The 22,788-nt window shown below is 58.6% G+C and overlaps 2 protein-coding genes across 8 annotated transcripts in view; one reads left to right on the top strand and one right to left on the bottom strand.

Moving 5' to 3' along the window:
* FAM163B (family with sequence similarity 163 member B) overlaps positions 1–15,437 on the top strand; it is a 34,644-nt gene extending 19,207 nt beyond the window's left edge. For 2 of the 4 annotated variants that reach the window (XM_004048824.4, XM_055351464.2), the window contains exons 2-3: positions 12,239–12,354; positions 13,056–15,437. In XM_004048824.4, the coding sequence (XP_004048872.1) occupies positions 12,262–12,354; positions 13,056–13,463 (501 nt within the window). In that variant the 5' untranslated portion in view covers positions 12,239–12,261 and the 3' untranslated portion in view covers positions 13,464–15,437. Of the gene's footprint in view, positions 1–8,081; positions 8,248–9,740; positions 11,243–12,238; positions 12,355–13,055 lie in introns of those variants that run through there. The other 2 variants (XM_055351463.2, XM_063696845.1) reach the window with 2 other exon arrangements.
* Positions 15,438–16,999: 1,562 nt separating this feature from the next.
* The window catches only part of ADAMTSL2 (ADAMTS like 2), a 40,005-nt gene continuing 34,216 nt past the window's right edge, over positions 17,000–22,788 (bottom strand). For 2 of the 4 annotated variants that reach the window (XM_055351461.2, XM_055351462.2), the window contains 3 exons: positions 22,119–22,295; positions 18,534–18,678; positions 17,008–17,776 (listed from right to left, as the gene is read on the bottom strand). In XM_055351461.2, the coding sequence (XP_055207436.1) occupies positions 17,658–17,776; positions 18,534–18,678; positions 22,119–22,295 (441 nt within the window). In that variant the 3' untranslated portion in view covers positions 17,008–17,657. Of the gene's footprint in view, positions 17,777–18,533; positions 18,679–22,118; positions 22,296–22,788 lie in introns of all 4 variants that reach the window. The other 2 variants (XM_055351460.2, XM_055351459.2) reach the window with 2 other exon arrangements.

Below are 22,788 nucleotides of genomic sequence, written 5' to 3'. Positions count from 1 at the left end.
AGGGGAGGGGAGGGAGGGGGGAGGGGGAGGGAGGGAGAGGGGAGGGGACGGGAGGTGGAGGGAGGGGGGAGGGGAGGGGAGGGGAGGGGAGGGGAGGGGAAGGGAAGGGAAGGGAAGGGAAGGAAGGAAACTTAAGTCCAGCAGCAGAGAGGGTTTTACCAACCCAACTTCTGCACATTGTTATTTTTAAGGGAGAGAAAAAGCCAGCCCCGTCGGCAGCTGAGCTGGGACTTGCCCGGGGTTTTCAGGCCCTACCCTCCCACCCCCCATTTCCTGACCCACGGCCGGGAGATCGGGAAACTGCCGCCCAGAATGTTCTTGGTGCATCTCATCTGCCTTCTCCTGGCGGCCTGGAGCCCTGGCCTGGCCTACAGCTCTGTGCTGCTGTTCCCGCCCCCTGGGAAACACTGGGGATCAGCTAGGTGAGGGTGGGGGTCACGAGGGCAAGACCCCAGCCCACTCAGGGCCTGCAGTGCAAGTGTGGGCAGCGGCCCCCACTGCATTGAAATCAGCACCAATGCCGCCCTACTCTGTGTGTGTGTGTGTGTGTGTGTGTGTGCGCGCGTGCGTGCGTGCGTGCGTGCGTGCGTGCGTGTGTGTGTGTGTGTGTGTGTGTGTGTGTGTGTGTGTGTGTGCTGTGTCGCCCCCTGGTGGCCGGAGGACTGCAGTGGGAAACCAGGTTCTTGCCTTCATGGGGCTTAGGTCTGATGCAGGGAAGGCCTTGGTGAGTTTACCCCATCCCTACAGGCAAGCTGAGGGTGGGGGATGGAAGGAAAAGGAGATACATCAGATTTGATGTGGCACACCACGTTCACCCCTGGAGCCCTCACCCCTCACCATGTGACCTTGTGCTTTTCTCTCCCCATGCTAGGCTCCTTGGCTCTCTTGTTTCCTCGTCTGTAAAATGGGCATAATAATAATCTTTGCCTTGGCTGTCCCGGCAATTGAAGGAGACGTTGGTGAAGGGTGCCATGCCCTCCTGGCACAGAGATAGTGGTGCTTGGCACAGGATCCTGTGCTTATTATTATTAAGAGGTATAGGGAGCCATGCAGGGTGTTTGAGTGAGGCAGCAACCTGTTCAGACTTATGGTTCAGGAACCCCAGTGGGGCAACAGAGGATGGCACGGGCAGGAGCCCCAGCTCACGGGATTTCCCAGGGGGTATTTTCCGGGGGTATTGCTGAGCATTCTACTTGTTGAAAAGCAGGTTTCTCTGCTGTATTGAAATCATCAATGTCAACAGTTGTAGGGCCTGACAGAGAGACGGGGCCTGAACCACGAGCTTCTTCAGGGATGTGCATAAATATTTCAGACCACGAGGTGGTCAGAACAGGAGAGCAGGGGTTTCTGGGAGAGGCTGCTGAGCTCAGCATCCAGAAACCCAGTCCTTTTCCCTTCTCCCATCTCCTCTACCAACAACTTGGTGCCCACGACCATTCAGGGTGACTGGCCTGTGTCTCACTCTGCAGCAGATGTGCCCGGTGACCCTGGGCAAGGCCCCCTCTCTGGGGAGCACAGCCACCCAACCACACAATGAGTGGGTCAGCAGCATGCTAGATCCCTCAGCATGCTAGATCTCTCAATATGCTAGATCCCTCAGCATGCTAGATCCTTCAACCTGCTAGATCCCTCAACCTGCTAGATCCTTCAACCTGCTAGATCCCTCAACCTGCTAGATCCTTCAACATGCTAGATCCCTCAACACACTAGATCCTTCAACATGCTAGATCCATCGACATGCTAGATCCCTCAGGATGCTAGATCCCTCAACACGCTAGATCTCTCAACATGCTAGATCCCTCAACATGCTAGATCCTTCAACATGCTAGATCCCTCAACACACTAGATCCTTCAACATGCTAGATCCATTGACATGCTAGATCCCTCAGGATGCTAGATCCCTCAACACGCTAGATCTCTCAACATGCTAGATCCCTCAACATGCTAGATCCTTTGGCATGCTAGATCCCTTAACAAGTTAGATCCTTCAGCATGCTAGATCCCTCAACATGCTAGATCCTTTGGCATGCTAGATCCCTTAACATGTTAGATCCTTCAGCATGCTAGATCCCTCAACACGCTAGATCTCTCAACATGCTAGATCCCTCAACATGCTAGATCCATCAACACGCTAGATCTCTCAACATGCTAGATCCCTCAAAAAGCTAGATCCTGCAGCATGCTAGATCTCTCAACATGCTAGATCTTTCAGCATGCAAGATCCCTCAACCTGCTAGACCCTCAACACCCTAGATCCTTCAACATGCTAGATCCCTCAACACACTAGATCCTTCAGCATCCTAGATCCCTCAACATGCTAGATCTCTCAACATGCTAGATCCTTCAACATGCTAGATCCTTCAGCATGCTACATCCCTCAACACACTAGATCTCTCAACATGCTAGATCCCTCAACATACTAGATCCTTCAGTATGCTAGATCCATCGACATGCTAGATCCCTCAGCATGCTCGATCCTTCAACCTGCTAGATCCCTCAACATGCTAGATCTGTCAACATGCTAGATCCCTAAACATGCTAGATCTCCCCACATGCTAGACTGTCAACATGCTAGATCCTTCAACATGCTAGATCTTTCAACGTGCTAGATCCTTCAGCACACTAGATCCCTCAGCATGCTACATCCTTCAACCTTCTAGATCTTTCAGCATGCTAGTGCTGGATCCTTCAACATGCTAGATCCTTCAACATGCTAGATCCCTCAACATGCTAGATCCTTCAAATGCCAGATCCCTCAACATACTAGATCCTTCAACATGCTAATGCTAGATCATTCAGCATGCTAGATCCCTAAACACACTAGATCTCTCCACATGCTAGACCCTCAACATGCTAGATCCTTCAAAATGCTAGGTCCTTCAACACGCTAGATCCCTCAGCATGCTAGATCCCTCAACACACTAGATCTCTCAATATGCTAGATCCCTCAACAAGCTAGATCCTGCAGCATGCTAGATCTCTCAACATGCTAGATCTTTCAGCATGCAAGATCCCTCAACACGCTAGACCCTTAACATGCTAGATCCTTCAACATGCTAGATCCCTCAACATGCTAGAACTCTCAACACGCTAGATCCCTCAACATGCTAGATCCTTCAGCATGCTAGATCTTTCAGCATGCTAGATCCCTCAACATGTTAGATCTCTCAACATGCTAGATCCCTTAACACTTTAGATCTATCAACATGTTAGATCCCTTAACATGTTAGATCCCTCAACACATTAGATCTCTCAACATGCTAGATCCCTTAACATGCTAGATCCTTCAGCATTCTAGATCCTTCAACATGCCAGATCCCTCAGCATGCTAGATCCTTCAACCTGCTAGATCCCTCAACGTGCTAGATCCTTCAACATGCTAGATCCCTCAACATGCTAGATCTTTCAGCATGCTAGTGCTACATCCTTCAGCATGCCAGATCCCTCAACATGCTAGATCCTTCAGCATGCTAGATCCCTCAACATGCTAGATCCTTCAGCATGCTAGATCTCTCAACTTGCTAGATCTTTCAGCATGCTAGATCCCTCAACACACTAGACCCTTAACACACTAGATCCTTCAACATGCTAGATCCCTCAACACACTAGATCCTTCAGCATCCTAGATCCCTCAACATGCTAGATCCTTCAGCATGCTAGATCCCTCAACACACTAGATCTCTCAACATGCTAGATCCCTCAACATGCTAGATCTCTCAACACACTAGAACCCTCAACATGCTAGATCCTTCGGCATGCTAGATCCTTCAGCATGCTAGATCCCTCAACACACTAGATCCTTCAGCATCCTAGATCTCTCAACATGCTAGATCCTTCAGCATCCTAGATCCCTCAACATGCTAGATCCCTCAGCATCCTAGATCCCTCAACATGCTAGATCCCTCAGCATGCTAATCCCTCAACATGTTAGATCCTTCTGTACCATTGAGCCCACCCCCACCCCAGAGTTGGGATCCAACCTCCTTGGGCCATGCAGCCCAGGTGTGCCCTCTTCTGGGCAAGCAGCACCTGGAGCCAAAGGTGGCAACTCCAGGCCTGACAGCAGCGGCCACAACTCAAGCTTTATTTTTGCAAGTTCTTCCCCAAATCTTTCTGTTCAAGGTCCTTAAGTAGCGTGGTAGCCTTCCTGACAGAAGGGCCCCACAGGCCAGGCCTCCCACCAGCATGATCTGTCTGAGCCCCCCATGGCACTGCCTGCTGCTCTGCCCCAGACAGGGCCAGTGGTTCCCCCATCTCCCACGATCCCCGACTCGGTCTCAGCAGAAAGGGGCTGGGACTGGTCAGTGATTTTTGAGCAGGGTCTGCGATTCCCTAGTGCCAAAGCAGGGAGTGCCACCGGCTTCCCCACTGCCCAGCCTCACAGCTCAGGGTGCGGGGACTTCTCACCTTTGCCTCTGTGGCTGCTCCTGGCTTCCTGGGCAGATAGCAGCAGTGAGGTCCTAGTGAGCACTGGGCTCCCACCCTCCCCTCCCCTCCCCTCCCAGGCTCGCCCCCCATTCGCCCATCACCTTTTTCTCTTTTCTCTGTCCCTTCCCTATCTGCTCCAGGGGCTCCCAGGTAGATCCCAGGAAAGAGCTTCAGGGACCCCAGCCTGAGAAAGTGGGGTCAGTTAGACTAGGCAGAAGGTGAGGTTTGAGGCAGGCCTGACTCTTGGGGTGATGGTCTGAGTGCCCCGCCTCCCTCAGACCACCCAAAGCTCCAGCCTGAGAGTCCCAGCCACACCCGTCGGGGACGCAAGCCACTCATCTCCAGGAGGCCCAGGGAGCAACCAGGCAGCCCTCAGCCGGGGCCCCCCTCTCCTCCCACACCCTGCCTGGTGGGGGCTATCTCAGCTCCGCCTGACCCAGCCTCTAACTGCACTGAAGGCTAGACCCTGCCCACTGGGTCAGAGGAAGCAGTGACCCCTGAGGACCAGGGAGCCCCCAGGAGGCTTTGGCACAGCCCCATGATGGAGGCCAGGAGGCCTGATCCTGACACTCCCTGTCCTGCCCTACGGTTCCTGAGGTTGGCAGACAGTGACTTCCTGGTGGGGACCAGGCCGGGGGGGACAATCACCTAGTCCTTTCAGCTTCTTGCTTCCTGCTTATGGCTCCAGGGCTTCCCAGCCATCCACAGCCTTGGCGTTGGCTCCAGCTCCTCTCCTCCTGGTCCACAACACCCCTCGACTCCCCTTCCCAGCTCTGCACCATGCCAGTAGTGGGCCAGGCAGGGCTCCAGCCCTGGGTCGCCCTGGTCGCCGGTCAGCTGAAACTGGTCTTGAGAGTGGCCTCTGTGGCTTGGACTCCAGACAGGGATGGGCTTTGAGTTTCAGCAAGACTCCTTGAGGAGCAAGGATAGGCATCTGTCCGGTCGGCTTTTCCATTGCTCAGTGGATCATCTCACTCTTCTGGCCTCAGTTTACTCCCTAGAAAATATTGGGTCAGTCATCTCCTTGCAGAGATGTGTCAGACCCCCTGGTTCCCCGATGGCCCAGGGAGTGGGCTCTGGACAGTGGCCCAACCACTCTTACCTCAGTTCACGCCACCACCTGGGAAAGCCGCCTACGCTGGGGGGTCCCAGGGTGAGACGAGATGAATGCACAGAGTCCCGCAAAGCCTGGCTGAGGCCATGCTGGTTCTTACAACCCCTGACATGGTTGGGTGACAGTCCTGAGAAAGGCAGGGACCCACTGCTTCCCATCACACCCCACCCCTGCCTCACTCCTACCCAACTGCCCAGCAGCTCCGGCTGGCCCAACGTGGAAACAGCTTCCATTCTTTAAGAGCACAGAGACCCCTGGGCACCACCATCTGCACTTTTGTGCCAAACACACACTGTGTGCCCTGCTTCTGCTGGGCAGTGAACCACAGACCCTAAGAGCCCCTCCATGGTACTGACCCCAGGGGGCTCTCCAGCTGGGGTCTGGGGGGAGCTTCTAGAAATCTGTGAAACCCCAGAAGTGGCCAGCAAAATGCCATGGTCCCTGTGCTCTTTCTGGGGGCCCCTCAAGGAATCCAGGCAACCACGGGGGCAAACCCTGGGCACGAGCGAGTTTTCCAAACACCAGCTCCCCACTCTGTGCCAAGCCCAGCAGCACCAGTCCCCCTGCTGTGGGCATTTTCTGCCTCCTAGACAGACCGCAAGCCCCTCAGAACCCGTGGTGGGCAGGGGCCTGATTCACTGCCCCCTCTTCCCCCCACAGCTGAGCTGGGGATAGAGCTGGGAAGGCAGACATTCCAGGTGCTGTTGGGAACTGCCCTCCAGGCCCCGCAGACTCCCTTCTGCCAGCCCACCCCCAGCCGGGCTCTGGATAACATCTCGGAGACCAAGCGCGGCAGCACAGGGCAGCCGAGCACGAGCACTTCCTCGTCTGTTTATTACTGAACGCAGGCATCTGGGAGCCCGCGGAGCATGAAATTAGGAACAAATGTGCAGGAGGTCTAGACAGGAACTCTGCAGGCTGCTCTCCTCCGATCGAGGACGCCGGGGCCCTTGGGCTTCCAGGTAATGGGAGCGCCTTTGTAACCAGACAGATGTGTTTGTGGAGAAAAGGCGCTCTGAGTCTCCATAAGCCCCCGACGAGACGCCGGCATGGGGAGGAGTCTGATCGTGAGGCAACGAGCCTGGGTTCCAGGTCCAGCTCTGCCCTGGGCCCCCAGGGTTGGCCCTCTCTGCCCTGGCCTTGGTTTCCCCATCTGGAAGTGGAGGGCGCCCGCCTCACCTGGTTAGAGGGGCTGCTTGTGAAGCCATCAGATTGCAGGGCCCGTGCGGCTGCACTGCCGTCGGGACGTCTGTGTGTTTACCAGGCTCCCTGTCCTGGGGCCCGGTTGGTTTGGAAGGCGCGGGGCTGGATGAGCCAGAGGGCACGGCCAGTGCCGAGGATGTAGGCCTTGGCTTCTCCCTGGCTCCTACCGCGAGCGCTGGGCATCTCAGGTGAACGAGGCAGACAGAAGCCTTCATTAAGCGTCGCCCGGGCCCTGTACCATGCAAGGCAGTGGCGGGGGCTGGGGCTGGGGCACAAAATAAATAAGCTCTGGAGGGGTCCGTTCCCGTGGGCTTTACGGCAAGTGAGGGGGATGTGGCAAGAAGGACAGAAAACTAGCAGAGTCTGAAATTCAGCACGGGACGTGTGGCCCAGATGGTGGTGAGCAGGGGGTCTCCTGCCAGGGAAAGGCGGGTGTGGGGAGGGGGCTCCCGGGGGAGGCAGGTGGAGGCCGGTGTCTGGCTCTGCTGCCAGGTGTTTCCTGCCCCACCCCCAGCTCCACGCCATTCATTCCTCGGTGCCGGTGCCGGTGCCGCAGGAGACAACTGAAGCTTGTAAATGCAGCTGGCTCTCCCTGCCGGCTACAGAGACGAGATGGGGCCCTCAGAAGGGGACTGCTGCCCGCCCAGGCCCCCTTGCCACAGACTCTGTGGACTGGGGTGGGGGACGCACAGGGGAGCCCCATCTCACAACCTGTCCCTGTAAAAACCCGGGGTGGGAACAGGGAAGCAAAGCCATTTATAAAGCTTTAAAACCATTTATGGTCCCAGGGGGCAGATAAACAATTCAGCGCTATTCTCGCCAAATTGCCTTGGCTGGCAGTGCGGAGGTTTCAGGGAGCTGGAAGAGGGGTGGGGCTCGAGTCACAAGCAGGCGGCAGAGTAGCCTCTGTCAGGCTGTTGCTGGGCCTGACCCGCATGGCTCTGCCTCCGAGGCTTGGCCTGTGCTGTTCCCAGCACCAACAGGCCCTCTCCTTCTTCTCCCAGCCCATCCTTCACAGACCGGCTCAGAAGCTTCCTCCTCCAGGAGGTTTCCCTCGGTTCCTCCCCCATCCGTTACCACCCTGAGCAGCCAAGTCCTCCCCTGTTCTCTCAGGCACTCAGCTTTCTCAGAGCACAAGTATCCTTGGGAGCCACAGTGTCTGTAGCCCTTCCCGTTCTCTGCCTACCGTTGGAGGGTGTCATCTGGCTTTATCGCCGTATCACTTGATGCTCGTTTACATTTTCATAATCCTTACTTTGTTGGGTGTCTAAATCATCTGGATTCCTGGCAGGGCCGATTAAAAATCCAAGTCCCCCAGAGTTGGGAGGAATCAGTGTCTAAACCCTGCCACGCCCATTTTACAGATAAGAAAACTGAACCCAGGGAGAGGCCTCTGACCCAAGGTCACCCGCAAGAGTAGAGCAGGACAGAGGCCCCGCAGGCTCGTATCACCTGGGCCACAGCTGAGTAGAGTCCTGGGGTCCCCAGGGAGGAGGCTGAAGGTAAGCACTCAGGGAGGGCAGCAGGTGGTCCGTATTCTTCCCCCATTAAATGAAGGGGTGGGACCTGGTCCCTCTCAGCTCTGGCGTTTGAAGTTTGGAAGTTCTGTGGTGTGCGTTAAAGTTCAGGAAGGCTTCCTGGGAGAGGAGGGCACGTGCTGGGCTTTGATGGCGTGGTAGGTCCGGGGGGGGGGATGGGCATCCCAGAGGGTGGGGCACAGCTAGAGCAGAGGGGAGGCAGGAGGGTGGAGGCCCAGGGAGGCCATGTTTTTGGGAGCTGCTCGGAGTGAACTGTGGGCTGATGTCAGGCTGGGCGCTGGTGGAGCTGCCAGCGGAGTGTGTGTCTGTCGGCCATGCCTGGCCCTGGGACCTGGCGCCGTCTCGGGCGTTGCTGCTCCTCGGCGGGCGTGTATCTGCAGAGCGAGGCTGAGAGGCTCCAGCTGGACCAGCCCGGGTGTTGGAGGGTGGCTGCTGACAGCCCTGGGCACCTGGCCTGAGCCGGCACCCTTCCCGTCACGCCGCCAGGCTGCTCTCCGCTGGAGGAGACCTGGGCCCAGAGGAGCTGCAGCCAGGCGGAGCCAGGGACCAGCTGCATCTCAGACCTGAGAGAGAGCTTTGCGGTGAGCGGGGCCAGCTCCCTCAGGGACCCGATGAAGGACTCAGACCCAGGGAGGGACACGGTCCTAACATCAGCACAGCACTGAGCATGGTGCAGCTGCTGTCCCACAGAACCCCTGGGGTTCTCCCATTTTATAGAGGAGGGAACTGAGGCAGAGGAATGGAGGCACTGAAGGCCCATTCTTGCAGCTAACCAGAGGCAAAGCCAGGCCGGCAGTTGGGGGTTTAGCCTGGGTGTCCTGTATGGCTCCCCAGTACCTGTCCCTGAGGGAGCACCTCAGCCCAGCCATGGCCACCTACAGTCTCCATCCTCCCTGCAGTCTCAGCCTGACAGCAGTGGGAGCCGCTCCACCCAGGCACATGCTTCCCTATGGGAAAGCTGTGGCCCCCATTGCTATCAGTAAGCCCTAGCCGTGGGCCCTCAGCCATGGCCCTTAGTGGAGGGTGGTGCTGAATTTTAATCCCTGCATGACCACAGACAACACTCGGGCACGAGCCTCCACCTCCCTCAACCCCTCCCAAGCTGTGTGAGTGCCCTCATTGATGAAGTGGGGCCATAATTACCTGGCTGCAAACAGCAAAAATGCCCTCCAGGTGACATACACACAGTAGGTGACATACACACAGCAGGAGTCACTCTGCAGGTGTCGGGGAGGGATCGGCACCTGAGTCAGGACCACAACGGCAATCTCTCCCGCAGCTGTGGCCTTCCTCGCTCCCTCCGGGGACCAGCGCCTTCTGACTCCCCAACATGTGGCTGAAAACCCCACCCGTGGCTACAGCCTGGCCACAGCCTGAGCACTCATGTCTCTACCCAAGGTCAAGCGACCAGCAGGGACTGGCCAGTGTCTCAGGCCTTAGTTCCATTTCCCAGGAGAGAGGCCGGCTGGCCCAGCCTGGGGTGCACGTCCATCCCAAACCCAATAAACTGTGGCCGAAAGGACAGCAGCAGAGGGCTCAGAAGTGGCCACCAGCCTCTTGGCTCAGGGCACAAAGAAGAGGGCCATGGCTGGGCCAGCACCCCCAAACCTGGTATCAGCACAGTGTGTGCTTCCCCAAAGGAGCTGTGGCATTCAAGGCATTCATGTGGAGGAGACATGGGGCTCAGCAGTCGGGGTAGGGTGGCAGGGGCCCCAAGGTGGATGGTAGCAGCGGATCCAGCCCTGACCTGACCCAGATCCCTCATCTTACTGGTGCTGGGGCCTGGGCGGGTCATTTCTCTCCAGGCCTCGGTTTGCTCCCTAGTGGGATCGTTTGAACATCAAAAAGAATCATGACTGCAGTGGACTGAAACGCATCAAATATATTTTCAAAAATCAGTGAGATTGCACTGGGCAAGTTTCCACGTAGAAAGGCAAGCTGGGGCAGACAACAGGCTGGGACCAATAGGGACGCGGGGCCTGCAAAGGGGGCAGGGTCACTTTTGGTTCACTGAGAGGTGTGGATCTGGGCTGGCCTGTTCTCCGTCCTCTCGGCACACACACAGCCACAAACCTCAGGGCACCAGCTCATTCTGATCCCTGTTAAAGGGAGGAACGGAACCTCTGAGCCTTCCCTCTGCAGGCCGCATGCTAGGGTAACCACACAGATGATAAAGGCATGTGCTTTAGAGCTTTTTCAAGAAGAACTGGAGCTCATAAACGTGGAAAGAAGGATAACATTTGGAAAGTCACTACTTTGTAACTCCTAGTGAAGTAACAGATGCAGGTCATGCACTGGATGCTGCAGCAATGGCCTGGGAGACCCCCCGGAATCTGGCAATGGGAGAACTGGCGGAGAGCAGCTGCAGTCATTAGCTGATTGTGACGTCAAGATGAGGGGGACAGCAGACATCAGGCCCCTGGGAGTGATGCAACAGGAAGCCAGTTTAGAGGAGAAACACTGATAAAGGAGCATGTTCAATGCCATGCGAGGAATCCCAGCCAGCTCCAGTGCCTGGAAAATTCCGTCAGATAAACAACCCAGTTTCTCCAATAAACAACATGGGGGTGCGGGGCGTGAATGGGTTTTGAGCTGTTCTAGAGCAAAAGGAGCCAAAAGCAAGTACATCCTGATTTGAACTAACCAACCGTAAAAAAGGCATTTCAGAGACGACAGGAGAAAGCTAAACGTAGGCTGGGTAATTTTTTAAAAATCCTCCTCCGTCAGATGCTGCACTGGAGTATTTATGGGTGAAGTGATATGCTCTGTGATTTCCTTTAAAATACTCCAATCTCTTCCTCCACCCCATACCCCAGCAAGAAAAAAAAAAAAATGAGGCTTGGGAAATTGAGGAAGGGAAGTGGTGCCAGCTCCCACTGCTCTGTGAGAGGTGATTGTGAAGAATTCAGGAATTTTGTAAGCCGCTTGTCAAACCTTGCTTGAACTGAAACTGGCCATGGTAAGAAAATCTACACCACAAAAATCAGCAAATGCTCCCAGCCGAGTGCTTTGAGAGCTGGTTTATCAGCACACCCCAGGACAGGGATGAGCTGAATGCAGCAGCCACTGACAGCATCCCTCCAGCCTCCCTGCGTTGTGTTTGATGGACATTTTCCGCAAGAAGGAGTTTGCAAAGGGCATGTCCCTAGGCCTGGAAATCCCACTTCTAAGAATGTATCCTGAAAGCCACTGAAGCAGGTTCAGGTGGTTCCCATTACTTAGCTACAAAGACGCTTATTAAAACATTGCTAAAAATATTTCTTTAATGTAAGAAGCCCAAACGTCAGGCAGGAATTGGTTTTCAGTTTTGCAAGATGAAAAATTCTGGAGATTAGTTGCCCAACAGTGTGAAATATAATTCATGCTACTAAGCCGCACACGTACAAATGGTGAAGACGGTACATTTTACGTGTGCTTTACCACAATTAAGCATTTTAAAGAAAAGGAGTCAGTTACATGAAACAATAGAATCGGGTTAGAGATTCTGCTGCAGAAGAAAATTTAAGGATATGGCAGAATAATGGTGACTGTGTGAGATGAAAATGCAGGGAAGCAGGTTACAAAACCATATGTTCGGCCTGACTGCATTTGGGTAAATGTAAAAACGTGCAAGCTTGTAGAGCCAGGCTGGAAGGGCGCCATTCATTGAGAGCATGCTACACTAAGCATGGAGAGACACGCTTGTAAAAGTGTCACAAAACCCTGTGCTATTAGCATCCACCTTCTACGGATGTGGAAGCTGAGGCTGGGAGAGGGGCAGGGACAGAGGCCAGCTGAGGCAGAGCAGGACCTGGGCTCCTGCTGCACCCCATCCCAGGCAGAGCCCCTGCCTCTCACAGGCACATCCTGGGGTGCTTTTTTCCCCTCAGCTTGTCTTCTCAGTTCTCTAGAATAGCACGAGTGACTTTTGTGGTGAGGAAGCGTGATGCTCTAAAGCTGGCGGCGTGTGTTGCAGGCTGTTGATGGAGAAGGGGGCGGATGACAGCCGGGACCGTGGTCATCACCGGGGGCATCTTGGCGACTGTGATTTTGCTCTGCATCATCGCTGTTCTGTGCTACTGCCGGCTCCAGGTATTCCCGAGCGGCGGGGAAGGGTACAGGGCAGGGAGGCCCAGAGGGTGCCCCTACCTCGGGAGGGAGCCCCCCTTGAAGGCCACAAGGGTCACGGCCCGGGAAGTGGGGAAGAGCCCTGTGGCAGAGAAGACACACAGCAGAAGGCAGCAGGACCCTACCATGGGGCTCAGTAAGATGCGCCTGACTCCCCTCACCCAGAGCTTATAAAGAGGCTCAGAGACGGGAAGGGACTTAGCCAAGGGCACCAGCTGCCCAAAAGGAGTGTCACAGTGAGCAATCCTTCCCACCTGCACTCCAGGGCCATCCAGAGTCCCCATGTCTCCCTGAGAGATGAGGGGGAGCCATCGGGGCAGGGCGAGGCAACACAGCTGCCAGTGCCTGTGACCCCCGGCTCTGCTGATGTGGGGCTGCGAACCCCTCCACGCTGCAGTCTCCCCACCTGCAAAATGGAGATAACAGTCACACCTGCACGTTGCTGGGCGGAAGAGATGAGTGGATCGTTGTGAAGTGCTCAGCACTGCGCCTGGCCTGAGTGAGACCCATAGCACTGGTTAAACAGCTGAGGTGTCAGGCCTGGGCTTGGGCCACCCCACTCCCACTGTGCCTATCTCCCCTCCCCAGTCAGGGGTAGCCTTTCCCACATGTCGGTTCTGGGGTGGGAGCGGGCGGCCGCATGGTCACCGTCCCTCTGCCCGCAGTACTACTGCTGCAAGAAGGACGAGTCGGAGGAGGACGAGGAGGAACCAGACTTCGCCGTTCACTCGCACCTGCCCCCGCTGCACTCCAACCGCAACCTGGTGCTGACCAACGGGCCGGCGCTCTACCCCACCGCCTCCACCTCTTTCAGCCAGAAGTCCCCGCAGGCCCGCGCCCTCTGCCGCAGCTGCTCCCACTGCGAGCCCCCCACCTTCTTCCTGCAGGAGCCGCCGGAGGAGGAAGAGGACGTGCTGAACGGCGGGGAGCGCGTGCTCTACAAGAGCGTGAGCCAGGAGGACGTGGAGCTGCCCCCGGGGGGCTTCGGGGGCCTGCAGGCGCTCAACCCGAACCGCCTCTCAGCCATGCGGGAGGCCTTCGCCAGGAGCCGCAGCATCAGCACCGACGTGTGACCTGGGCCCGCCCCCAGGATCCTGGCCTTGAAGGTCCTGAGACAATGGGGGGATTCCTGTGGCACGTCCACCTGGCCCCAGGCCCCAAGTGGGGCTTGGCTGAGCCCTCCTGGAATCCCTGTCCTCAGGGGAGGCCCAGGCTTGGGGAGCCCCCAGGCTCGTGGCAGGGATAAGGCTCATTGAACAAAAATGTGTCCTGGGGGGAGGCACAGCTGGGGCCTGGGGCTAGAAGGACCAGGTGACCATACAGCCGGCTGGGCATGCACCAGGGCTCTCAGGCATAGAGGCCACTGTTACTCCTGATGATTCTGTCTCAGACCCAACAACCTGGCCTTCCCAGGAGGTCTCCATGTGTCACCCCCTCCCTGGGTCTCACCCTTCTCACCTGCTCAAGGAAGGGATGACCTCAGTGAGGCCCAGGGCCCTGCAGCAAGGCCCTCCCTGGCAATTGCAGACCAAGGATTCTGCTCCTCCACCTTGAACTCCGGCCTCTTTCTCTCCATTTTTCCCTCTCTCTCCCCTACCCGTGTCTCCCTCTCTCTCCCCTACCCGTCTCTCCCTCTCTCTCACACACACACTCTTCCGGGTTCAAGTGCCAAGCGTCTGCCTAGGCTGAGACACGTGCTGAGCTCCCTGAAGATGGACCGGCTGCCCCCTAGAAGGGAGACTTTCAGGGGCATCAGGGCCCTTGGGATGCTCCGCCCTGACCAGCTTTTTGGTAGCCGAGGGAGGCACGGGGAGAGGGAGAGGCCATGTCGCAGTCCCCCTGCCGTGGGAGAGGCAACGCGGAAATGTATAGACCCAGTGCTCAGCCAGAAACAGGGCCAGCAAGCGGCAGTGCACGGAGGCAGCCCGGGGCTCGTCAGGGTGGGCAGAGCCATGGCCCAGGGCTTGAAAACCCCCGAGTTCCCCGTGAGACTTGGCTGGCCCTTCCCACCCCTGGGCCTCAGTCTCCCCATCTTGTGTGATGAGGAGAGACCCTGAGGACAGAGGTCTTCAGGCTGTGGGTCTCAACAGGAACTGAGATCCCCAAGGGAGAGAGAGCTGCAGGTCCCCTCCCCTACCTGCTTCTCAGCAGGACCTAGGAGGCCTGGCCCAGCTCCTGGTGGACCCCAAGCAGCCAGAGCCTACTGCTGCCATCTGAAGACCTCATCTGAGCCCACTCTCCACCAAGCGCCCACACAGGCCGAGGTCTCCTGGGAATTCTCACCCGCTCTCCTGCTGCTAAGGAAATGACGTCAATGGCTACCCCAGAGAAATGCCCCAGCTCCCATGACACCAGCCATCAGGAAGGCAGCTCTTCCTCACCCAGAAAGAGGCAATTATTTCCTCTCAGCAGCCTGGCCCCAGGAGCCCCCTTCCCTCTCTGGGGCTCTGCCTCTCCTTCTGGGCCCTGCCATGGAGCCCCAGGGCCGGGGCAGCCCCTCTCTGCCCAGGGAAGGCACCGTCCTCAAAGACGAGGCTTGGCCGGGCAGTGGCCTTCCCTGAGCGGAGGGGTGGCTTGAGCAGGACACTTCTTGCCCTTACTCAAAAACGAAATCGCCAGTTTCCAGAGGCATCGGGGGAACGGCTGGCAAAGACACAATCGTTATGTTCTCAATTGTTTTCCTCCTCTTACTTTCTCTCCTGCCTGGTTTGGACAGGCCAGTGGCATTTGCCCTTGAGGTCCCTTGCAGCCCCGGCCCCCCGGGCCCGCCCACACCTCTGGCTTCCTCTGTGCATCCTGTGAAGTCTGTTTCTGATGCATTGGCGTGGGGGGTGGGCTGGGTGGGGTGGGGATGAGGGCCCGGTCCTCATGATTCCATTTCCCAATTCCTTTCTGGTCTCCATCCTCTCTGTAGATATGTAGATCTCTTTGAAACGAAGTAAGCACCCATCCCTCCCAGCTCACTCGGCTCCACCGTGGGGACCTGCTAGGGGAGCCGCTGGCTCCCTGAGGAAAGTGAAAGCCAATAAAACATCTCCCACACTCTCGTGCCAGCGTCTTCCGTCCTCCCGGGTGTCCAGGCCGTCCACACCCACGCTCTTCAACCTTCTGGGAGGGGCTTCCTCCCACCCCGCAGGAGGCAGAGTCAGCTTCTCCTTCCGGATGCAGCCAGTCAGGCCAGGGCTCTGCCCGGCGGGGCCGAGAGCTCCTCTCTGGCTTGGGGGCACAGCAGTGGGCCACGTTTGATTTTGAGTTTCCCGGTGGCTATCCATCTTCCAGCATTGAGAACTACCAGGGTGGACTCTGAGCCCCTGGACAGAGGGTTGTGGGGGACAGGCTGGGTCCTCTGGGACAAGTGACAGAGCATCTCTGGACCTCAGTTTTAGCCTCCACACAATGGGGTAATCGCGATGCCTATATCGTGGGGACCTTTGGAAGATAAACCCAGGCAGCACCGAGGAGGTGCTGAGCACAGAACCTGGCATACAGTAAGTGTATAATAAATGTTGGCAGCTAGGAGAAGCCGGGAGGAAACAGGAAGACAGGAAGAAGATGTGGGTTGGGGGACACAGGAGGAGAGAAGAACAGCGAGATGAGGGCGGGCACAGGGTGAGGTGGGCAGAGAGGCCTCAGACCCCGGGGTCTCAGGACTCGGCTCTGTCCGGCCCAAGCTGGTGACCTTGAGCAAGTCCATCCCAGGGGCCTCTTAATTCCTGGACTTTAGGGATTGAAAGGACCATCCTGATTGCAGCCCCTCAGTGCACACGCGTGCAGGCACACTCAGAGGTGAGAACACACTGGGGGGGGGGGTGCTGCCTTAGTTTCCCCAGAGCCCCAAGTCCTTCAGAAGCCCCCCTAAAGCTGTGATGGACCCTGCTGTGGCTCCCAGTCTGAGAACAAGCTGGCCTCACATCGAGGAAGCAGCCCGGCAGCCACTCACCTCCTGACTGCCTGCGTGCTCAGAGACACCTCCTGGGGCCCTCTCCGGGCGGTACAGCCCCATCCTTCCTCCCATGCAGCGTCCTCCAGCTGTGTCACTTTTCCTCTCCTGAGTGCTCTTTGCTGCCCTCTTGTCTGGGAAAAGCCACTCCTGCTGCTGGGTCAACCAAGCAGCCCCTCCCCAGAAGCCCCTGCGTTCCTGCACCCATAAGTCCGGGTCAGGAAGCCCTCCATGAGCTCCAGGAGCGGCAGTGACGGTGCTGTTTCCTGAGGCTCAAGGTGGGCCCAGCCCCGCGCCCCCAACACCTGCCTCATCTCCTCTGTTCTTGCCCACGCACTTGGAGGTGGGTGCCCTACACCTTAGCCAAGGTCCCTGACCCCTGCCCCCACAGGTCCTGTACCAGTTGCTGACGGGCTCGAGATGTCAACTCCACTCCTACTCCAGCGCCTGAGTCCCAGTGTCCCCAGACGCCCTCCCTGCACACTCCCCACGTCTCTCGTTGCCTTTTATCTGCATCTGTCTTTCTCCTCAGAGCAGGTGCTGTGGCCCCCCGCGGCCCACCCCTGCACCCGAGGCCTCAGTGAGCTGGAGGGACCCCACATAGCCAGGCCCGGGCCCTCCAATCCCCAGGCCACCCACTTCTCCAGCCAGAGGCAACTGAGACCCCATGATGCCGCCATAAATAGGACCACTTTATTAACATAGATGAGCACTGACGCTGACTGCAGGGGCGGGGGCCGAGGTCCATCCCCAAACGTCCCGTGGGCAAGCGCCTCTGCCCAGGGTAGAAAGTGCGGCGGGAAGAGAGCTCCATGGGAGGGGCTCCATAAGAGGGAGCACACCTGGGCCTCCTTGGCTGCCTGAGCCCCTCTCACCCCATGGCCTCCGAGGGAGGGAGGCCCCCCCACCACGTTGGGCTCGCCTGCAAGTTTCCTTCAGAAGGCCCTGCCACCCAGAGAGGGCGTGGGCTACGGGCCCGGAGCAAGACACCTCCACCGCTGGCTGTGGGCCCTGGGCCCCTCGGCTGGGGGCTGCTGGGGGCTGGGGAGCGGGAGCCACAAACACAGGATCCACGCAGGAACACGGACAGGTTCGCACGGCAGGGGTGGCTCTGTCTAGGGGAGGCCACTGGGTGCCAGAGGCTCTGCCCCAGGAGCACAAAGGTCCATGGGCCGTGGGAAGTCCCCTCTCGACAGCCGAGGCTCAGTGCCACGTCTCTTAGGCCAGCGTGCCCTGCAGGAGGGGGGGTCTGTGGAGGCCCCAGAAGCTGCAGCAGCCCCAGGAGGGGCGCTTGGTCTTCATCTGGAAGGGGCTGCAGCTGCCGGGCCTAGGAGTGGGGGGGCCTGCAGGAGCGGCAGCACGCCTTGCTGTAGTACCAGTGCCCGCAGAGGTTCACTTTGATGGCCAGGGCACAGTTGGTGCCCGGCTGGTCCTGGCAGCTGTCATCTGGAGAAGGAACACAGAGCGAAGCAGGGCAGTTTCAGGAGGTGGCCAAGGGGTGAAAACCCCAAGGACCCCCACGTGCCGTTTTCCAGGGGCAGTGGGCCTCCCACCCATGGTAGGTCTCCATCTCTAGCTCTCTGCCCCCTCTTTCCTGGCCCATCTCTGTCCCCAAGATGTCGCTGTCCCAGATCATGCCAGGTGATTTGATCTGTGTCCCAAGAGGAGTGATGCCTAGAGGAGCTACAGATGTCACACCCAGAGGCCTAAGCATCCCCAAGGGTTCCACAGGGGCCCCCCGTCCACCACTCAATGTATCCAAAGCATAACTCATCACGTGCCCTGCACCTGGCACCCTGTCCCTCCTCCAGGTGCCCAGGCCCTGCTTCAGCTGCTCCCCTCCCTGCCCCCTGTGTGCCAGCCCCTGGCCGCTCCAGCTGAGTCATCCTGGATTCAGGTCTTGGCCCAACAGTGGCCCTGCCATCTGAAGCTGACCCTTTTCCCAAAGTACAGGTCTCAGCATGGCTCCCTGGGGCCATGGAGCCCCAGTCAGGCCTCCCCCATTCCCCTTCCCTCTCTCCCCTCCCAGTGGGGCTCAGCCATGCCGGGAGGGAGCCCCCACTCCCTGCACAGCTTGGTCTCTCAAGCTGGTTCCCAGGCTCGCCATCAAGGTGAGCAATGTCTGCTCACCCCTCAGGCCCTGACTCTGTCCTCGCCTCCCCTGGGAAGTCCCAGAGCCACCCTCGGCCTCCCTGCGCCTCACCTGGGGGCTCCGTGGGGCAGGGCTGCAGATCACAGGCCTGTCTGCCAACGGGCTTCACCAACGGATCGCAACCACGGACGATGTCGGTCCCCTGGTAGCACTTGACGTCTCGCATCCTCACGCCCACCCCGCAGGTCTTGGTGCACTGGTGTGGGAGAGACAGAAGGCATGGGGAAAGCCTCCTGATGGGGCAGGGGCCTGGGCAGGAGGCGGGGAACCTGCACACTCCCGCTTCCCCATCCCACCCTTCCCAGGCGGCTATGAGTCCCAACTGACACGGGACCCGTGGAAGCCCATTTGAAACTAGACCTGCAGCTCCAAGGCTGAATTGAGATGCCGACAAAAGGGCACTGGCTGGCATTCGGGAGGCTCTGATTGTCTCCCACCCAGGGCTGCCTCAGTCTCCCCAGATCCACAGTGAGGGGTGGTCCCTCCTCTCTCATTTCCCAGGGGGTCCAGGCACTGGCTGGCAGTCAGGAGGATCTGATTCTCCCCCTACGCAGGGCTGCCTCAGTCTCCCCAGATGCACAGTGAGGGGTGGTCCCTCCTCTCTCATTTCCCAGGGGGTCCAGGCACTGGCTGGCAGTCAGGAGGATCTGATTCTCCCCCCACGCAGGGCTGCCTCAGTCTCCCCAGATGCACAGTGAGGGGTGGTCCCTCCTCTCCCATCTCCCTGAGGGTCCTCTGGCCGCAGCTTTCCTGGGTCTGTGGTGCAGACTGTTTGTTGTGGGCCGATCAAATGCATCTCACGAAGTCACCACCTACTCCAGTGGCTCCCCGTCCAGATGTTCCCCTTGGAAAACCCCGCTGAGCTCCCCAGAACACCAGAGACATCTGCTGGCCCCAGTCACCCTGCTGTCCTCCTGCCAAGATCCCACAGGCGGTGGCTCCCTCACACTCCCCCCAATGTGGGTGACCCCACATCACCCAGGCACGTCTGGGACCTGAGCCCTCAGTCCTCTGAGGTGGGTGGGGTGGGAGGCCCTGGCCCTGGGACCCACTCTCCACTTCTGTTTGCAAAGGAGCAAGGAGGACCGATTAAGACTTGGCAGAAAGACTGCTGCCTGCCTGCCTGCTCCGAGCCAGGGGGTGGGGGCTGGCACCGTCTGCAGGCGAGGAGAGGCTGGCTTGGCGCTGACGGCGTGAGGACAATCAGCCTTTGGCAGGACCCTGAGGAGCCTCTGGACGTGCCTCTGGAGAGCAGCACATTCCCGGCCAGCCCTGGTGCCAGCTCCTCTGCCCCTGGGGAGTGGATGGGACTGGGCAGCTGGGGGAACAAACACTGACTGAGCCGCCGCTATGCACCGGCATCGGGGGGCAGCCACCAGGAAAAAGGAGTCCATGCGCCCACCAGCCATCTGTGCCAGCTGCACCTCGTCTGGCCCTGCCACCTCCTCATCAGGGCTAGGGGGATGCTCCTCCCCAGCACCCCAGGCTGTCCTTCTGGGGTCCCCCCTTCATAGCTTCATGGCTCCCCCCGTGCCATGGCTCATCGCCCAGCAAGGTACCTGCACCTAGTGGGTCCCTGTGTCCTGGCCCCACAGTGGCCCACCCATCTGAAGCTAGCGCTCTTCCCAAACTACAGACCTGGCCTGGCTCCCTGGGGCCCTGGAACCCCAGTCAGCCTCCCTGCCCCTTCCCACTCTCCCTCCCACCGGGCTTAGCCTTTCCAGAAGGAGGCTTCAGGGCCCGGCACACCGTGGTCTCTCCAGCTGACTCCGGGCAAAAGCCGGCTGCTCACCCTTCAGGCCCTGGCTCTGCTCAGGCCTCCCCTGGGAAGCCCCAGGCCCACCCTCAGCCTTTCCCCTCCTCACTCGGGGGTCCTTTGGTGGGCAACAGGGAATGAGTGAGTGTGTGTTCTCCCTCCTGAACAAGCATGTGTGCTACAGGGCAGGCAGAGGCCCTGGGGCGGGGGGGTGGGGGGGCAGGGTGGAGGCCAGATACCACCAAGCGTGCACGAAGAGCCTGGGGCCTGGCAAGGGCCCGGGGCCTGGACCCCAATCTCTGAGCAGGGCCGCACTGGGGTCCCCAGCTCGCTCCTCACAGACTCTTGGACTCTCTGCCTTGAACTCATAAGGTTTAGGATCTCGCACCCACCCGCCACAGCGACCAAGACTTGGAGCCCTCGGGCGCCAGGGCCTGATACACAGCTGGGCACTTCACCATGAACATTCCAGGCTCTGAGTTCCGTCTGACACCCCCATTTTGTCGCCTGGGTATTCAGAGTTGGCCCATCAGGAAACTGAGGCCAGAGGTAGCTGGAGACCCCAGGTAAACAGCCTGGCTATGGAAGCACCTGCCCAGTGATTCCCAGATACCCTCTGGACACCCCCAGGTCCCCCTCTCAGAAGCTCATGGCATTGCCAGGTGGGAGGCGGCTGGGTCTGGGGCCAGGGCTGGCGCTGCTGTGAAAGGGGCACGGATGGCTGATGGGTCGCAGCTGATGTGAGTTACTCAAGCTGGAGTCTAGACAGGGCTGCCTCCGTGGGGCCCAGAAGGCAGAGGGGCACCCACTGGCACATGGCGAGGCTCTGGAGTCACCCGGAGGCCCCACAGGAAGTGCAGCAGAAGGGGAAAACAGCAGGAGAGGTGAAAGCAACCTGTTTGCTCTGCAAGACAACTGGGGGTGAGGGGGGGCCCAGTTTGCCACCCCCTCTGTGAAACCAGGGCTGCCCACCCACCTCGGGGCTCCCTGCCCGGGGCCCCTCGGGATGAGCTGGTTCAGGCCCCCCTTCCCTTGCAGATGCCACACCCCACCTGGGTTTCACTCTAGGGCCATGGACAGGCCTGGCCTCCCATGTCTGCTACAGCCCCCAGTAACTGTGGGACCCCGAGTGGGCCAGAGAGCTCCCTGAACCTCTGAGGAATGGGGAAAAGAACCTCTCCTCATGGCACTATTGGGAGAGAGGAGACCCTTCAGGCAAAGAACTGGGTCAGGGTTGCCACACGTGCCTCAAGGCCTCAGGATGGGAGGGCTCTCCTCCCCTCTACAAAGAGAACCGAAATCTCAGCATAGTCCTGCCTCACATCCTGACGCTGGGGCATTCTGGGGGCCCAAGAGTCAAAGAATCTCGGAGGGGCCAGACCCGTGCAAGAGACTTATTGCCCTTCCCTCTGGCCCCGCCGGTGTCCTGACATGGGGGTGCATGTCTATTACTGTCTCCCTAAATCCCAAGTGGCTGCCTTGGCTGTGGCTCCCAGAGGGCCAAGCCTGTGTCTGCCTCAGCCCAATCTGCTCCCCCCGCCCACCTGGGGTCTGTCTGTCCCGCGGTGTCAGGCACATGGGCTGCCAAACATGCAATTTAGAGGCCACAATTCGAGGCCGGAGTTCCCGGGCCCAAAAAGGCCCAGGACGAGTGCCGTAGGGATCCCAGGGACAAGATCAGAGAAGGCTTCCTGGAGGTGCTGGCTCTCGCACCAGCTGACGTGGCGGAGTTGAGAAGCTTTCCCGGGAAGGAAAGCCCTCACAGAGGCTGTCGGGGAGGGAGGAGCAGGAAGCACTTAAGGAGGCTTGAGGCAGGAGGGGCGGGATCGACATTCAGGTCTGGCCTCAGGCAACCTCAGAGGGGCCGGCTGGGAGCTCACCTCTGACCAGGGACTGGTGTACCACTTGAAGCAGGGCCTCTCGAAACACGTGCTCTCCTCGGGAGGCTTCTTGGCGAGCCCGCACTCGGGGCCGCTGCGCGTCTGCGGCTTCCCGTTGGCCAGCTCCATGCAGAGCACCAGCCGCTTCTTGACCCCGCGCCCGCAGGTGGTGTTGCACTGAGGCCGGGGCAGAGGGAGCGGGTCAGCACCAGGGCCCAGCAGGACCCTACGCACAGGGCCCACGGCGACTCTGGTGATAACGGGCTGGTCAATAGCAACTGGGTGAGAATGCTCCAATGCATAACAAACTGGCTGGAAACTCTTTGTTCGATAACCATTTGGCCCCAAATGGATTTGATCAAAAGCAATTTAGCACAAAACCATCTGTTTTGAAACAAATTGGCTAATGACAATTTGGCCAGTGATGATTTGGCCAAAATCAATTTAGCAGAAAACAATTTGGCTCGAGATTATCCGGTTTAGTGACCTGCCGGGAGCTGCTGGTTGAAAGCAATTTGTGGAGAGCAACTCGTCTGAAATGGCAAGTTGGTGACGATGACAGGTGGGTGTGGAAGACACATTGGTCACAATCAGAGGTCGCACAGGCCCCTGGGCCAGGAGCAGGCAGCCAAAACAACCCCTGTCCCTAGCTTTCTGCATCCCAGGGACT

The sequence above is a fragment of the Gorilla gorilla genome, chromosome 13 (genome assembly GCF_029281585.2).
Source record: "Gorilla gorilla gorilla isolate KB3781 chromosome 13, NHGRI_mGorGor1-v2.1_pri, whole genome shotgun sequence".
NCBI lineage: Eukaryota > Metazoa > Chordata > Mammalia > Primates > Hominidae > Gorilla > Gorilla gorilla.
The sequence above is the reverse complement of the archived record's forward strand: the minus strand, read 5'-3'. Positions and strand labels throughout refer to the sequence as shown.